The following is an 18,721-nucleotide window of genomic DNA, read 5'->3' on the forward strand; positions in this document are numbered from 1 at the left end:
CCTTTGGGCTCAGTACTAACTCAGTCCCCGGACACACAGTACCTCTTCACTGTTTTAGACACACAGTCTTTTCAGCTGGGACACACAGTACCTCTTTGAACACATAGTTCTTATACCTGGCTACTCCAGGGCCTTCTTACCCCAGCCAGCTTCCTTCTGGGGACACACCGTTCTACTACCAGGCCAAAGGACACAGCCAGTACTTCTCATGGGGATTCCCTGGCTTCAGCTACCAGCCCCTTTTTCAGCTGCCAGCTCTCCTTTCCCCCCTCCCTCAGGCGGGGTACTAAGTGGTTAAGGGCTAAACAGGACTCAGCCCTCCTCCTTTCCCCCTCTCCCTCAGGCGGGGTACTAAGTGGTTAATGGCCAAACAGGACCCAGCCCATAACCTGCTGCACCTGTTTCCATCTCCAGGACTCTCCCCGGTCCTAGCGACCTCCAGCTATACCTCCCCTTTCTGGCTCCCTTCAGCAACTCACCCAGCCCTTCTCCCTGGACATTTTAGGGCAACACCGCCCTCTAGGGGCCTAACCAGGGAAAGACAGCCTCTTCCTTATTACAACATGTTGAGGTTCATAAGTCTGTCCCTATATTTTTTGTGTTCAAGACTGCTTACTAATTTTGTAGATACCTTCTGGACTGACTCCATCCTGTTTATATCTTTTCGTAGGTGTGGTCTCCAGAACTGCACACAGTATTCTAAATGGGGCCTCACCAGAGACTTATACAATGGCACTATCACCTCCTTTTTCCTACTGGTTATCCCTCTTTTTATGCATCCTTCTGGCTTTGACCGTCACTTTTTCTATCTGTTTGGAAGCTTTAAGGTCATCAGTCACAATCACCCTCAAGTCCGCTCTTCCTTTGTACACTGAAGCACTTCACCCCCTATACTGTACTGTTCCCTCGGATTCTTGTGACCCAAATGCATGACCCTGAATTTTTTGGGATTAAATCTTAGTTGCCAAATATCGGTCCATTCCTCCAGCTTTGCTAGATCCTTACTCATGTCATTCACACCCTCCAGGGTGTCCACCCTGTTGCAGAGTTTGGTATCATCCGCAAAGAGACAAACCTTACCAGACAGCCCTTCCGCAATATCGCTCAAAAAGACGTTAAAAAGAGCTGGCCCAAGGGCCTGTCCCTGCGGTACTCAATTCACAACATTCTTTTCTTCAGAGCAAGCTCCATTTACCAGTACCCTCTGTCATCTTCCATTCAACCAATTTTTAACCCAATCAGTTACTGTAGGTCTCATACCGAGGGCATTCAATTTATTTATCAGTCGCTTGTGTGGAACCGTGTCAAAGGCTTTGCTGAAATCTAAGTATACCACATCAAGTGCCCCTCCTACGTCCAACTGTTTGGTCACCCAGTCGAAGAAGTCAGTCAGATTTGTCTGACATGACCTTCCACTAGTGAAGCCATGCTGCCTTGGGTCCTGCATTCCATTCAGTTCGAGAAATCTCACAATCCTCGGCTTTAGTAACATTTCCGTTAGCTTACTCACCACCGATGTCAGAATGACAGGTCTGTAATTCCCATCCTCCTCCTTAATTTCTTTCTTTCTTTCTTTCTTTCTTTCATTTGCATCCCACATTTTCCCACCTATTTGCAGGCTCAGTGTGGCTTACATTGTACCGTAATGGCGATCGCCAGTTACGGATCAAGAAATACTTAGTGGTATTGCAGTAAAGTTCGTACATAACAAAGTGAATCAAGCAGTCAAGCGGTAAAGATTTTTCCAGGGTAAGAGATCAAGTGGTAGTGCGTTAAAGTTCAGTAATTGACAATGTAGGTGAGGTATTCGGGTGTTGAAAGTTAATTTTGTTTTCTTGTGCAAAGGAACCACATTCACCCTTCTCCAGTACTCCAGGACCACTTCAGTTTCTAAGGAAGCATTGAAGAGGTCAGTCAGTGGAGCTGCCAGAACTTCTCCGAGTTCCTTGAGCACCCTCGGGTGTATCCCATCAGGCCCCATCGCTCTGTCTTTTAGTTTGGCTAGCTCCTCACGAACACAGTCCTCTGTAAATTGGTCTTGGTCTACCATACATCCATCCCCTTTAGCCTTTGTTTTCTGCAGCCCTACCCCCGGCCTTTCATCCATGAACACAGAGTAGAAATAATTAACAGTTCAGCTTTATCCTTATCCTTTTACACATATTTCTCTCCCTAAGCTTTGAGCCTCACAATGCTATTATGGCACTTTCTCTTGTCACTTACATATCTGAAAAAGGTCTTATCCCCCAATTTTACCATATTAGCTATCTTTTCTTCCATTTGCTGCTTCGCTTTCCTGATAGCTTTTCCAGCTTCTCTTTGCTTATTCAGGTATTCTTTCCTGTCTTCATCTTTCTGAGTCGTCTTATAATGTTCGAAGGCTAACCCCCTTTCCCTCATCTTTTCAGCTAAAACATTAGAGTACCAGAGTGGCCTTCTTTTCCTTTTCCTTTTATGTAATTTTCTAACATAAAGGTTAGTTGCCTTTAATATAGCTCCTTACAGTCTTGTCCATTGCTTTTCTACACCCTTCAGCTATTCCCTTACTAACTGTTCTTGAGAAATTTCCCCATCTCGGCAAAGTTAGTTCGTTTGAAATCTAGTACCTTCAATCTCAAATGAGCCTTCTCTCCTGTTTTAATATTGAACCACACCATTCGATGAACACTAGATGCCAAATGGTCTCCCACCTTGATGTCAGAAATGTTCTCTCCATTCGCAAGCGCCAGATCCAGAATAGCTCCATCCCACGTCAGTTCAGTTACCCACTGCTGAAACAATTCTTCCTGTAGGGAATCCAAGATCTCTTTGCTTCTAGATGACCCCGCATCAGAGACACCCCAATCAGCATCTGGCATATTGAAGTCAATCAGTAGTACTTCCCCTTTCCTAGCTATCTTGTGGATGTCTTCAGTTAAGTCTCTGTCCATTTCCTCCGACTGTGAGGGTGACCTGTATATTACTCCGATATAGATACATTTTCCTTTCCCTCTTTCCAGTTTAACCCACAGCGCTTTTTCCGTATCCCCCGTGTCCTGCAGTTCCGTCACTTTGATATCATTCTTAGCATATAATGCCACTCCACCCTTTTTTCTTACTCTGTCCTTTCTGAATAGATTATAACCAGATATAGCAACATCCCAGTCATGGTTCTCCTTGAACCACGTCTCCGTGACCACCACTAAATCCAAGTCTGCTTCCATCATTGTAGCCTCTAGATCTAGAAGTTTGTTTCCCATACTACGAGCATCGGTATACAAGGCTCTCCAGATGTTACTCTTTTTTTTCTCTTCTATAGGGGCATTTGATGTCCTACCTTCCTTGTCTTCCTAGTCTTAACATATAGTCAATTATTCTAATTAGGATAACAATAGGGAAGTTTTCATTACATTTAATTACTTTCTGAGAAGCAAGCACTAAATAAATCACACAATATACCATATGACCTTAAGGTTCTTTATATGAATCTAATATCCCTAATACCTTAATAAGTTTTAATTAAACAACACAATAATACTAAGATGCAGACAGCAGTCCAGCAGCAAGAGGTGTGCTACCCAATCATTTGCATTGAGTGTCACATGTATGATTATTTCCTAGTTGGCAGGAGGTTATATGTGTGTGCTTGATGCAAAGAGCTCCTAGCTCTCAGAGAATGAGTCCATTCTCTTGAGGCTAGAGTAGCAGACTTGGAGGAGCTGAGGGAAACAGAGAGGTACATGGAGAAGACCTACAGGGACAATGTAGAGAAATCCCACCTCCAATCTGGCAACCCCTCTGCTGCCTTGGAGAAGGGATGTCTCCTAAAAGGAGAGCATCACCCTGGTGAAGTAGGAAGTAATCCTGTATCCACAATACAACAACTTAAATGGATGTGAAGTCAATCAAATCAACAACTGAAATCCAGTAAACAATTTTGACCCAATGTAATAGCAAAAAATATGTGATGGTAAAGTATGTTATACTGAGAGGAAGGAAAAAGCCTCAAAGAGCTCCAGACCACCAGATCTATAGAGCTGAGAGCAATCAAAATGATCTATTCCTCATCATTGGCTGAAAAAACCTTCCCCAATGTCCAACAGAAATCCATTATGCAGCATAATTTTCAAAATGGCAATTAAGCTTCAAAATGTGCAAAACGTTCAAAACCCGAAAATATAATTGCTTAGAGTGTCATGTGCTGTTACCATGTATTATTCATATATAATGTCATCAAAAACAAAGCACATAGACTCCAAGAATTCTTAGGTTGAATACGTTGTCTGTCCTGATGTCATAATTCCAACACTCAGCAATCCCTCAGACCAATGTTGGCCAGTGTTTCGCTTATGATCAAATAAGCAATGCTGTTTCAGGGTCTCGATAATCGGAGAAAAAGACAAACAGCAACTCAGCACACAGAGCAAACAGTGCAAACACAGTTGCTTCTGTAAGTAAGCACAGTAAGTCTGTTTTGGTGTTTCTTGTTTCTATTGCTGCAAGACACTCAGTCCCAGATGCACTAAACTTAACGAGCCAGCAACATGGTTTTTAAACTGGTTCTAGCCAGTTTAGCACGCAAGTAGTAAACTGGGACATGCACAAAAGGGTTCTCCGAGCCATTTTCCTGTCATGGTAGTAGCTAACGAAAACGGAATGCAAATGAGCTAATTACTATTATAATGTGAATGCGATTCGATGCACTACCGTTTCCGACTCCATGCACAAAAGCAGTCCCTACCTTTACTGTGGAAAGTTTAACAGGAGGTGTGGACCTGCCGGTTCTTCATTATCACAAGTAGGCGAAGGGGAGAAACAAGCAGTGAAGATGGAGCACAAAAATAAAAAAGTATACTAGCTTACACGCAGCTTCTTTGTATGAAAGTGGTGCCATATGTTTCTTTTTCAAATTACATTTTACTGGCAAGAAATTGGTGGGGGGGGGGGGGGGGAGTACCGAAACGTAAAGCATAAAAGTAATGGTGACTTACCAAAAATGCAAGGAAGACAAGGGTCCATCAAAGAAACAGCGTCTGTTGGAATGGGCTTGGTTCCACCCCCAGCTGTTCCTGCTGCTTCCTTCTATTGGCCGGCTGACATCCTAGAACGCCTATCTCCCTGAAGATGGACTCTCATTGGTGGAACTAAGCCCTGATGCTGCTGATTCCTCACAGAAGAGCGGAGAGCAGAGAGTTTTTCTCACTTTTTCCCAGCAACGGGAGGCAGGGAGCTGCAATACAGGTATGCCCATCTGAAAAAAAGCGCTTTTGTGTTTGCCAAGAAAAAAAAGGGTAAATCTACTGCTATCATACACGTAGCTTGTCTGCATGTATGAGAGCCATCTGTAGCATAAGCAGAGCAGCCACGCAAAGCGATTGACTGTTCTGCGCATGCTCAGCTCACTGACTTGCTTCCCCCATATCGCATGCAAATGAGCTGGGTCGCAAAAGCAACGAGCAGCTCATTTGCATGCGATTTTCTGTGTGAAAATCTCTGTGTTCTAAATCGGTAAATTTTTACCGATTTGGAAACGCAGAGGACCTTTGTGCATCTGGCTCTCAGTGCCTCTTTTTTGATCCAGTCCGCCCTACATCCTCCTGCCATGCTCACCTGGCTTGCTGTGTTCCACCACCCCTGCTGTTGCTGTAAAACAGTGACAATCCTAAAAACATAAATCCTTTTTAAGGTTTTGAACTAATCCACAATGCAGTGGAATGTTATTTGTTGGGTCTTTCCTCTTCCTAGTTTTCACTGAAGTCATTTTTAAATTGTACCTAGACAGAATTTTCTTATTCACTTCTGTGTTCCTCAGATCAGCATAGATCTTACTCAGCCTCTGTATTGTTACGATATGTGATGTGTTTCATTGGTCATCTTATTGCAAACGTTGGAAATTAACATACTGAAAGAGATCCTGTGCTGTGGAAATGAGAAGGGGCTTTCCTGAGTGGGCCCATCTGGATCAAATTATCTACAATCTTAACCGCAACGTATTTCATGTCCCTTAGAAACTAATTCTTATAACATCACTGGGTCTTGGATGGTAAAACAGATCTGTGCATGAAATACAATAATATAATAATTGTAGGTTATATGCAAACAACACTTATTCTGAAATTTATGTGCGGTCAGTTATAAATGCTTAGTAAAACATATCCTATATAATAATTCTCACCCCCAACATTCTAAAGTAGCTGCCTGTGTCCGTGGCTCCTGGAGTTGTTGAGCTAGGCTCCATAGCCAGGCTGATGTCACTCACAGCTGATTCCCAGGCAGGGGGAGGAGTAGGAAAACACGCGGAGCAACTTGCTCCGCGTGTTTCCCTACTCCTCCCCCTGCCTGGGAATCAGCTGTGAGTGTGCCGCTCAAACACCCCCTCCGCTCCCAAGCTCCCCCCCCCCCCGGCACATCACACACACCCCTCCCTCCCAAAGCACATCAACCCCGCCCCAGAAGCACATCAACCCCCTCGCCACCCGCAGCTGCCACTGGTAACACTGTCCAGCCGCTGCTGCTTCTCCTGTTGAGCAACAGCGGTCACTACAAAAAGAAAAAAAGCCATAAATGTTTTTAAACCTGAAACGCAGCACCGTAGACAGCCATTAGGCATTGGCTGTCGGCTCTGCAGCCGCTCCTCCTCTTGCCTCCATGTCACTGCCTCTGGAGTAAGACCCTGGAGGAGTGCAGCGACGTGAGAGGCAAGAGGAGGAGCGGCTGTAGAGCCGACAGCCAATGCCTGATGGCTGTCTACGGTGCCGCGTTTCAGGTTTAAAAACATTTATGGCTTTTTTTCTTTTTGTACCGGTCGCTGCTGCTCAACAGAAGAAGCAGCAGCGGCCGGATAGCGTTACCAGTGGCAGCTGCAGTGGCAAGGGGGGCTTGATGTGCTGGGGGGGGGGGGGGGAGGGTCGCTGGACTTGGATGGCTGGAGGGGGGAGGGGAGAGTCGCTGGACATCTTTGACTCTTCTCTCTCCTTCTCTGCTCATATCCAGCAGATTGCCAAGACCTGTCGTTTCTTTCTTTACAACATCCGTAAAATCCGCCCCTTTCTTTCCGAGCACTCTACCAAAACCCTCATCCACACCCTTGTCACCTCTCATTTAGACTACTGCAATCTGCTTCTTGCTGGCCTCCCACTTAGTCACCTCTCCCCTCTCCAATTGGTTCAAAACTCTCCTGCCCGTCTCGTCTTCCGCCAGGGTCGCTTTACTCATACTACCCCTCTCCTCAAGTCGCTTCACTGGCTTCCTATCCGTTTTCGCATCCTGTTCAAACTTCTTCTACTAACCTATAAATGTACTCACTCTGCTGCTCCCCAGTATCTCTCCACACTCGTCCCTCCCTACACCCCTTCCTGTGCACTCCGCTCCATGGATAAATCCTTCTTATCTGTTCCCTTCTCCACTACTGCCAACTCCAGACTTCGCGCCTTCTGTCTCGCTGCACCCTATGCCTGGAATAAACTTCCTGAGCCCCTACGTCTTGCCCCATCCTTGGCCACCTTTAAATCTAGACTGAAAGCCCACCTCTTTAACATTGCTTTTGACTCATAACCACTTGCCTCCACCTACCCTCCTCTCCTCCTTCCTGTACACATTAATTGATTTGATTTGCTTACTTTATTTTTTGTCTATTAGATTGTAAGCTCTTTGAGCAGGGACTGTCTTTCTTCTATGTTTGTGCAGCGCTGCGTACGCCTTGTAGCGCTATAGAAATGCTAAATAGTAGTAGTAGTAGTAGTAGTAGTAGTAGTAGGGTGGCTGCAGGGGAAGATGAGGGTTGCTGGACATTGATGGCTGGAGGGGGGCAGGGGAGAGGGAGGTGGGGAGGGGGTCCTCAGACCAGAGAGGTGAGGGTGGGGAGGGGGACCCTGCGAGAGGAACGGGGGGCACACACTGACTCACTGTCTCTCACATACACTCTCTGACACACTCTCTGTCTATCACACTCTCTCTGTCACACACACACAGTCACTCTGTCTCTCACACACTCTCTCTCTCTCTCACACAAACACACACACACTCTGTCTCTCTCTCATTCTCTGTCTGACACACACACTCCATCTCTCACACACACTCTCTCTCTCTCAAACATACACACTCCAAGGAAAACCTTGCTAGCGCCCGTTTCATTTGTGTCAGAAACGGGCCTTTTTTACTAGTGCTATATAAACCAGCTAATTTTTAAGGGGGGGCCACTATGGATCCAAATGAGCTGAAGGAGAGCTGCCAAATATCTTCCCTTGCAGGGCTGCGACACTGCTTACCAGCGTGTATCAGTGACATCCGGCCCTCTTTTAAACTTTTCACTGGGGGTGACCTCAAGGAGGTGGGTGTTTCCAAATGCATTCTCTTCTTTTACTGAGAAATGCCTTGTCCTTCAAGCATTCTTTATTCTATCCACTTCCGTCTTTATGTCACAAACTGAGGCAGGGAGTAAAAAACCAAACCTCACCAGAATGATGACAAGGGCTTCCATTGGCCCCTGGGCCTTGCATTGAAGAACACTGCTTTAAACTGTACTTTTTGTGGAGGTTTAACATAGGTTTTACTTGAAAAGTCACAAGTGGTCCATTACTAAGGCTAATTCTAATACATCTCGCCAAGATTGATACTAGTGCAGATAAAATTGCTGAACAAGTGAAAAAAAAGCACAAAGGGCCTTCATAAGTAGGTTAGCATCGAGATGTAGCTTATTAAAAGACCCAACATGGTCCGTATTTTGGGAACCTGCCTGCATCAGGGGTCTAGTCAAAAAGCAATAAATATTACATAAAATGAAAATGATTTATGTAATATTTATTGGGAGTTTTTTTTACTAGATCCCCTGACACAGGCGAGTTGCTGAAACACGGACCATGTTGGATCTTTTTATAAAGCTACATCTTGACGTTAACCTATTCTTGAAGGCCTTTTTTCCCCCACTTATTGGTCTGGTTTTTTTATTTCCTCTTTTTTGTTTGATAAAGTAGCTTTGAAAGCGTCTCTCAGAATCCATTTCTGTCTTTAGTACTGTACTTCTTTTTCTGTTATTGTTAATCACAAATCCACAGTCAAGTTATTTCTTTACTTGATTGTGGATTTGATCCCTGCAATAAAACACAGTGGCCCTTTCACTAAAATGTGTTAAGAAAGGGGCTTAGTATGTTTTAACATGGGACTTTCTTGCCTGCTAAGCCCATGTTAACACAGGCCAAAAATAGGGCGTTTTTTTCTTTTTGCAGGTCGTGTTCTAATTTTTCCATTAGTGCATGAGACCTGCAAAAATAATGCAGGAGCACTTACTGCCTGCTATTTAGGAGGTGCTAAGTGCTCCCATGTTACGTCTGTGTTATCCAGTTAATGTGCTCTAATGCAAATGTGCAAGCTGAATAATGCTTCCATGCCCATTCCCCACCCATGTCATACCCCCTCCCCAAAAAGTAATAAAAAAAGAAATAGCTCGTGATTAGCACATGCTGACAGGGAAATTATCTCAAAATGTATTAGTGTGCGTTAAGCCTTTTATCCCCCCGTTACGCACACATCCCCCGATATTCAAAGCTATTCAACTTGCCAAACATGGTGCTGACTAGTTACGTATCATATTGGTGCCTAATTGCTAATATTCAGCAGAGATAACCAGTTATCTCTGCTGAATATTTTCCAGTTAGCCCCTAGCAAACTGGATATATCACATGACTTATTCAGTTAAGCGCCAATGTTCAACACCTTAGGGCCGCATAAATAGCTGTCCTATCTTTAACCGCTAAAAAGTTAACCAGTTAGGGCCAGATTCTATAAAATCCATGTGGAACTATTTTATAAAATTTGGGTGCAGTGTGTAGAATATGCTTAGTTGATACCGTAGTGCCTAAATCTATGCGCATCCATGTACGCCAATAAAAACCTGGTGTAAATCCATGAGCGTAGATTTAGGCGCACTGACCTGTATTCCATAAATATGCCCATAAACATGCCCCTTTTAAGCTACGTGCTTTATTTTGAACTACGCACTTTGTGATTTAGGCGCAGTTCTTTATGGAATACGCCTAGTGATTTCCATGCATAAATTGTAATTATTGCCAGTTAGTGCTCGTTATTGCTTGTTAAGTGCTATTAAAAACGCTGACTACCTTGTTCTGCCAATTAAGTTAACACACATATCTCCAAGCAGAATCTAGGAACTATAAAACAATCCGCATATTCAACGTTGGTCACTGGAAATGGCCTGGCATTGAATATTTAGGTTTAATGTTGGCAGGAAACAGCAAAAGCGCTGCACGCCTCTTGCCGAAATTTGGGCCTGTAGTAAAAGACCTCTTAGCAGGTTAGGCGAGCTAGAACAAAATCACATTGATCTGCTAGGCTCATTCCAGATTTTTTTTTTCTGTTTAAGCTTCAGTCTCCAACACTTGTCCGAGGGAACAAGGCTGTATGACTTTCTTCCATACTTGCCTTTGTTGCAATAAGTAATAGACATTTTCTTCACATATTTTTAGAGGATGCTACTTACTGAAGTGTTCTGTGTTACCTTATTTTGGGTATGATGCAATTGAGCATTTTCAGGCAATATTCAAAAGCAATAGGGGGGAGGGGAAAGAATATCTTGTCTTGCTCTCATTTATATGTTATGTATTATCTTATTATTTACCCTATTTACCTGATATTATTGCACATTAATTGTAACAATATGCTGAATCTCTTACTCTGTAATTGATGATGCCAGTGCAACATAATGTAAGCCACATTGAGCCTGCAAATAGGTGGGAAAATGTGGGATACAAATGCAGCAAAATAAATAAATTATCAATGTGTATTATTTTATTTCTATACCCACTTATTAGTAACTAGGTCTCATTGCATAAAATAGGACCTGTGCTAAAACAGCATGAGTTAGTGGGAAAATATGATATAATATGATATAGTATTTGTATTCCGCCAACTCCCAAAATATGGTTCAAAGCAGATTCCAACTATAAATATAAAAAACAGAAAAATTAGAAGTAAGATTTCTGAAACAGACTAGTCTTCAAATTCTTCCGAAAGGAAAGGTAAGTAGGAGATATTCTCAGTGAAATGGGTAAAGAGTTTCAGATATGAATGGCTTGATATAAAAAAGATGTTTTTTTAATGATTTTTGTTTGTATTTAACACTAGAAAATGATGGAAAATATAAGAGTCAGTGGTTACCTGCTCTAGAGAGAGTGGGGACCAGAGGAAAAGAGAAAAGTGTGATCAAATACTCAGGACAAGAACCATCAAAAATTTTATAAACTCAACAGCCCAATTTAAAAGAGATAACATGCATCGATAGGAAGCCAGTGAAGCCTAACCAAGCAAGGGGTAGCATGATCAAATCGTTTCTTTTTGAACACCATCTTAGTAGAGGTATCCCGCAAAAGTCTAATTTTGAAATTAAATGAGCAGATAGAAGACAGTATATACTGAAAAAATGCCCAATAACTCCCACAAGAAGTTTGCACAGCTTGGTAAGTTGGGTCCTAAGATGCCCTTTTACTAAGTCATGTAGGCGCCTATCCAGCTTATAATCGAAAGTGATCGCCGGCCATCTTCCGACATACATCGGGAGATGGCCGGCGATTTCTTAAAAGCGGCGAAATCGGTATAATCGAAAACAGCATTTTTGACAGCATCGCCGCTTTCCCGTCGCTTCACCGGCGAAAGTTCAAGGGGGCGTGTCGGTAGATTAGCGAAGGCGGGACATGGGCGGGCATGGGTGTGGCTACCAGATGGCCGGCTTTCGCCGATAATGAAAATAAAAAGCGGCATTAAGCAGTATTTCGCCGGCTTTACTTGGTCCTTTTATTTTCACGACCAAGCCTCAAAAAGGTGCCCCAACTGACCAGATGACCACTGGAGGGAATGGGGGATGACCTCCCCATAGTCCCCCAGTGGTCACCCCCTTCCAAACTAAAAAAAATAAAACTAAAAACCTTTTTTCCAGCCTGTATGCCAGCCTCAAATGCCGTACCCACCTCCATGACAGCAGAATGTGTTGCATCCTCCGACAGCCTTTCCCTGGTTGCGATGTGGCTCTGGGGTGAGTGTGACACCTTTTCTGTTAGGTGCCCTGCAGAGAGTCACATTAGCAATGCATTGTGGTGGGTGTAGGGTACTGGGCTCTACTCCCATGGTGCTTTTCCCCCCTGCTAACTGGGTCAGAGTGTGCCCTGTTTTGTTTCCTGTTGTAGTCCATGCGGTAGTGGCCATTTTTGTAAGCCAGTTTTAGTTCCCTTTCCTGTGTTACCCACGTTAGAGAAGGTAGTTCTTACCTTCAATGGTGCTGAAAGAAGGCATTGTACACCATTGTGCCAGCTCTGACCTACTGCTAATCTTAGTACCAGGGGACTTTTCGCCAGTGGGGCACAACCTCTGATCTGCAGTTAACTGTGAGTAAACATGGTTATTTCAAGAAAGGACTTTTTCAGAGAGATTAGTCTTCAGGTGTGAACTGGTGTGCCAAAGTTATACAGCAGCAATAAGTCCTAGAGGCTGTATGCAGGTCCCTGGAGCAATTTTAGTGGGTGCAGTACATTTGTGGGTAGTGGGTTTGGGGAGCTCAGCTCCCAAAGTAAGGGAGCTATGCACGTAGTGGGAGCTTTTCTGAAGTCCACCGCAGTGACCCCTAGGGTGGCTGGTTGGTGTCCTGGCATGTCAGGGGGGCCAGTGCACTAAAAATGCTGGCTCCTCCCACAACCAAATGCTTTGAATTTGGCCGGGGTTTGAGATGGCCAACATAACTTTCCATTATCGCTGAAAAACAAACCCGGCCATCTCAAACCCGGCGAACTCCACGACATTTGGCCGGGCTAAACCGTATTATCGAAAAAAAAGATGGCCGGCCATCTTTTTCGATAATACGGTTCCGGCCAGCTGTAGCGCTGCCGCCAACATAGATCGCCAGCGATCTATTTGGCTGGCGACGTTTGATTATGCCCCTCCACATGCGCACAGTGTGGGTCAGTTTGGAATTACCGCCTGGCAACCATGTGGCCCAGGCAGTGATTTCATTTTTTACGCGTGTCCACTGTGCACACCGGAAAATAATTTTATTTTCCTTTGCATGGGCGGTAATCGGCATTTGAACACCGATTACCTGGTTAACATGTGAGACCTTACCGCTAAGTGAATAGGTGGTGGTAAGGTCTCAGACCCAGAATGGACGTGGACGCACGCCAATTTTCATTTCGCTGTGCGTCCATTTTTGGCCCCCCAAAAATGGCATTTTTTACAGGTGCGCTGAAAAATGGATCTGCTTTTGTCCAAAACATGCGCCTACACTAGCGCAGGCCACTTTTCAGCACAGCTTAGTAAAAGGAGCCCTAAATGTTTTAGCGCACTGTAAATAAAATAGTACGCACTATGCTTTGTGTCAGGTTGCAGTAGTTCATTTTAGATTGCACACTGCAAGAAATAGAGCCTTCTCAATAGCCTGTTTGCTTGCGCTAACTGCATGTTAAAGGTTTAATGCTCTTTAGTAGGGCCCCTAAATAAGTAAAATTAAATGCTTATGATGTTTGCATGCTAGTAATACTAGCTATATATTTGCAAAAACAACTGTTGCACCAAGAAGAGCTCAGTAAGACGTTTCTTGCAATATCTTACTTTACTGCTCTTTTCAGTTTGAAAGCCCTGATTCTATTCAGTAACAGACATCCTGCCATTGTAATATTCAGATAAGCCTGAAAACGAAAGCTCTGCCTAACACTGAAATCCCAAACAGTTTGTCTGTTCTTTTGGCTCATATAAACTGCACTGATTTGTGTAGCAAGAGGGCAGTATAGCAAGTTCTTTAATAAACCGAAACATAGACAAACCTAAATGCTGTTTAATAAGCACCATCTCCCCTTGGTGCAGGTAAAAGGATGCGCAGTGGGTAATATTCATCCTGTAGCAGTAAGCAGCCTGTAACCTGTTCCCAGGCACAGCAGGCTGAACTAATCCCGGATATCCAATGCTAGGGCATGTGCAGTTTCTGCCATTGAATATCTGAGCATGTGTGTTAATCCAGATGTTAACCAGGCACTGGCCAATGTTCATACTGGTGTCCAGTAAATTTGAACGTAAAGGGCCTCTTTTATTAAACTGCGCTAACAATTCCTGGCACGGCAATGCCGTCAAAGCCCATTCAATTTAAATGGGCTTCGTCAACATTGCCATGCGGGAGTCACTAGTGCAGTTTGGTAAAAGAAGACCAAAGTTAGGACAGACTTTTTACTGTCCTAACTTTATCCATTTACTTAGGGATTCTTTTACTAACCCAAGTTAAAAAGTGGCTGTGACCTGTGCTGGGCCATTTTTTTACTGTGGCTGGGGAAAAGGGCATTTTTCAATGGGCTGGGAAATGGCCGTGCAATAAAATGACAAGTACTGCGCACCTATTTACAGCCTGAGCCCTTACCGCCAGTCATTGGCTCACATGCTACTTGCGCAGTGTTCATGCAGCGCCCACCAATGTGTCCACTCTGCCACTTACTATCAGGAACACCTCCCACGGTAGAAAATTATTTTCTACCACGGGAGCCAGCGTGCACCAACTTCGGAATTACCGCTGGGCGCCCACGCTATTCCAGTTGTAGTGCCGATTTGGCGTGTTCTACCTGCACATTATCTCTACCGCTGCTTTGTAAAAGGGCCTCTTACTCAGTTAGCAGACCGAATATCACCACTAACTGGATAAGTTGTGCCTCCTCTGAAACTCGGCCTATGGATGGCCCTTAACCTAGCCAGTTTGCACGTGGCTGGTTAGTGGAGATATTCAGTGGTCCTACCCAGTTAAGTGGTACTGAATATCGGCAGCCAGCCAGCAGAGTTTACCTGCCTGGTTAAACCCCTTGGAATATCAGGCCCATACTGTTTCCTAGAACACATGTTTTTGCTAGCAGGCAAAAAGGAGTAGGTTTAGGCCAGGGAGGAAGAGTACGCATGATGACGTCATTTCCAAATCTTCCTATGTACCTTCCTTCACATACTTTACACTTGCTCCAAGTAGGTGCAGTGCCTGCAGTGTCAATGCACCTTGAATTTTCAAAAGGAAACTCTGAAAGGAGTTTCCCTTTGAAAATTTACCCATGGGCCTGCCAGCTACCCATAGGATTTGATTATGACCAGTTTGTTGTGTTTTGCTACAGTGGGTAACCTTATGCAATAATAATTTGTACAGGTTTGTGATAGGACGAGAAAAGCCGGGACAAATGAGTGAGGTTGCCCAACTAATTAGCCAAACGCTGGAGCAGGAGCGCCGACAGAAAGAGCTGATGGAACAGCATTATGGCCAGTATGACGGAGATGATGATGAGGTAAAATACTTATTGACATTATTTCTACTATGTGTAAAAATGTGTTGCTATGTCACGATGTTTATATGTCCTGTTTGTACTCATGCACAAACACATATATACACATAGAGAGAGGGAACACGCTATGAAACAGATTATAATAATATTATGCTCTCAGTTGTTAGTCTTGTGGCATGAAAATATAAAGTTCAAGCATGTTACTTTGGTCCTGCACACCATTTAACCTGGAAGAGTATGCTCTCTTCATAGGTGTGGGAGTCTGGGGAGGTCCCTCAGGATGTCCAGAGTAAGCAATTCACAAAGTACTGTGACCACAGTCCAAAAGGACCACAGGTCATTAAACCTTCGAGTTCTGGATTACTTCTCTAGCTCAGCATGTCTCTAATGACTAGTGTACAATGATGCAACCAGGCAGTCTATAGTACCTTTCATTTATGCAATAGAGTTTCTTATTAATTTTTGCCCAGTAAATCCCCATATTTCTTCCAGCAAATGCTGGCAACAGAGTGAGATAGGTTTTGATGCATGAAAAGACGTGAATCTAATTGAACAGATACCGCATACCATAGATCAGAGGTGAGGCGCTGCGCGGGCCCGGTAAGGTGGAGGGGGGTCCGGTTGAGGGGGGGAGCGGCGGCGGCGACCTCAGGGGGGCGTGGCACGGGGCGGAGGATGGTGGGAGGCGGAGCTGTGGGAGAAGGAGAAGGAGAGAGAGAGGAAGGGAGGGGGACTGGGGCTACTAAACTTTTGATTTTTGTTTTGATTTTTTATTTAATACAGGCAGAAGCGGGGAGCAGTGGCGACCTCGGGGGGGGGGCAAGGCCGTCCATACAGGACGCTCCTGACGAGCGCCTTTGCCCCCTCCCGATCCTCAGCTTTTTTTACGTTTTTTGGCATGCGCAGAGCAGCCAGCATAATGCTTGGCTGCTCTGTGCATGCTTTACGGGCAGATTAACGACGGGGATTACACTTCTTTAATGCATTCGACTTTCGAATACCGAACCGAACATGTGGGACTTGTTTTTTTACTGCATTCTTCGTTGTTTCATCTTCGGTAAGGACTTTTAGATTTTTTTACGTATGGTTGATGCATCTGGGCCTGAGAGGCAGAGCTTCCTCTCCCAAATAAGTTTTTTTTTTGTTAATCCAGGGCTCCAAAAACCATGTCATCAAATTTACTAATGTTCCAAAAAAATGCATATAGTACTTCATTCATATACAATTTCATGAAACAAAAAGGAAAGAGTACACTGACTCAATTAGGAAATACCTTACTTTAATGTTTCAAAATCAGCATTCTGTATAGAAGCCCTATCTACATCTCTCATAACTATTCAGGAGAAATCACAGACTCTTATGTATCCTTGTATTGTCTTGGTGTTCTTGGCATTCAGGATCCATGGTTTGCTATCCAGTCTTATTTCCCAACCAGTCATTGCTTATATTTCCAGTCAGTCAGGACCTGCGTTTCACAATTGTTTGTGTATCGTCAGTGGGTTGACTCTAATTTGGGACCTATTTGAAAATAAGGCATTAGCCTTATCCTGGCTTTCCCGCTCAACAAATTAGTTGTTTTTATAGATGCATACAGATAAGAAATACTGTTTATGCTTTTATAACATAACATGTAATTGTAAGCTAACTTAAGGAGAGAAAGATGATTCTAGTATTTGATCACACTGCAATAATCTTGTTATAAAGAAATGTAGTTAAGATTTCTCGCTTATATTTGTATTAATCATTTTAGGGCATTGAGCATGAATTACAAGGAACCTCAGGCAACTGCAATAACAATAATAACTGTTACATTAAAAAGGTTTGTAATTTTGAAGCAAAATAGTTCTGTCTGTACTTCCTGCTGCTTTTGTAGTACCCTAATTACATTTCTTAAACTGTACTAACTTTAAGTATTAACAATATATTGAAAATACATCTCTGGGTGCTTTAAATTATTTCGGGGCCTTTTTACTAAAGCTTAGTGCATGCCAACAGACATTAGTGCACACTAAGGGGCCCTTTTACGAAGTAGTTGCCGTGTGACATCCTGGAATTCCTGCCAGCCCAACGCAGCTGCCGGCGGTAGTTCTGCTTTGATTGCGCATCATTTCTAGTGCTACGAAAAATACCTCCATAATTTCTAGCATGGCACTAACCTGGCAGTAATTGGGTGCCATTTACCGCCAGGTTACCACGGAAACCCTTACTGTAATTGATCCCCACCCCCCCCTTCGCATGGCCATTCGGTAAATGTAATTTTACTGCACAGCTGTGTCGATTTCAGCCTTTTTTTCCTGCTATGGTAAAAGGCCCTGGCGCATGGCAAAAACAGCTACCACTGGGCCTTTTTTACTGCAGCTTGGTAAAAGGACCCCTAAATGCTGTATGCCTTATTTTATACCTATGGGCAGATGGTATTTAACGCACACCAAAGTTTAGTAAAAGGGCCCCTTCATTTGCTTTATTATAAAGTCTAGAGACTCAGGGGAGAGAGGACTAGCCTAATGGTTAGTACAGCAAGCTGGGAGCCAGAAGGCCAGGCTTAATCCTACAGTATCTCGTTCTGGCCTTGGTACTTCATACTGCACAAGAGAAAGCAGTGACAATCACTCCTGTATCATTGCCAAGGAAACCATGGTTGGGGGGGGAGGGGGGTTCCCAGTGAAAGACTATGCTTAAATAGCACAACTTATGCTAAAATAATTCGCTTAAATCGTAGCCTACATTGATAACTCCTCCCTAAATGTGGAACAGAGTAGAAAATGGTGGAGAGTGAGCAATGATTGTGCCTCACAGTTAATGCTTAGGGTGTAACTGTGCATGAACTGTTAACATGGCAGATAATGCAGTGAAGTTAATGCCACCTGAATAGAAGTCGCTGACTGCATCACGTCATCTACTATTCAGTTAACCATGGTAAAGAACTTTTCTCTGCGCTAACTGAATGGAAAAATGTTGGAAATGCCTACAACAGTTAATTCAGAGACTTTGGAAAATATTACTGCACTTTAATAGACAGAGCCCTTAGTAAAAAAAAAAAAAAAAGGCTTTGTGTTTATTCCCAAAAGTTACAACTTCAGTTGCTGAAAGGTACTGTTGTCATCAATAAATAGTCTATTTCCTTTGACAGGTATGATATTTTCTTCTCAGACAAGTGCACAATGTGAAAAGTAAAACAATTAAAGAGAAGGTCATGACTATAAATCACTAGTTATATTTTCTGTAGGCTGATAATTTATGTAGTGCTTTGGGTGGAAACAACTTGATGTGGGTATTGAAATGCAATACAGAGAACAATTTTAAAAGCCATTTTCATGAGTAAGGCTGTGTATTATCTGTGATAAAGGGGTTTTGCCTTATATGGAGGCAATAAGTGCGTCAAAAGTTAGGCACCAGAATGCTGGTTGCTAAGGTTCCTTTTTACCAAGCTGCGGCAAAAGAGT

General features: G+C 43.6%; 1 protein-coding gene across 1 annotated transcript in view; it reads left to right on the forward strand.

Moving 5' to 3' along the window:
• The window catches only part of PPP1R9A (protein phosphatase 1 regulatory subunit 9A), a 364,256-nt gene that overhangs the window by 234,736 nt on the left and 110,799 nt on the right, over nucleotides 1–18,721 (forward strand). The window contains exons 6-7 of the mRNA XM_030200679.1: nucleotides 15,146–15,281; nucleotides 17,029–17,097. Coding sequence (XP_030056539.1) covers nucleotides 15,146–15,281; nucleotides 17,029–17,097 — 205 coding nt within the window. The remainder of the gene's footprint in view (nucleotides 1–15,145; nucleotides 15,282–17,028; nucleotides 17,098–18,721) is intronic.

Source organism: Microcaecilia unicolor, chromosome 1 (genome assembly GCF_901765095.1).
Source record: "Microcaecilia unicolor chromosome 1, aMicUni1.1, whole genome shotgun sequence".
NCBI classification, from domain to species: domain Eukaryota; kingdom Metazoa; phylum Chordata; class Amphibia; order Gymnophiona; family Siphonopidae; genus Microcaecilia; species Microcaecilia unicolor.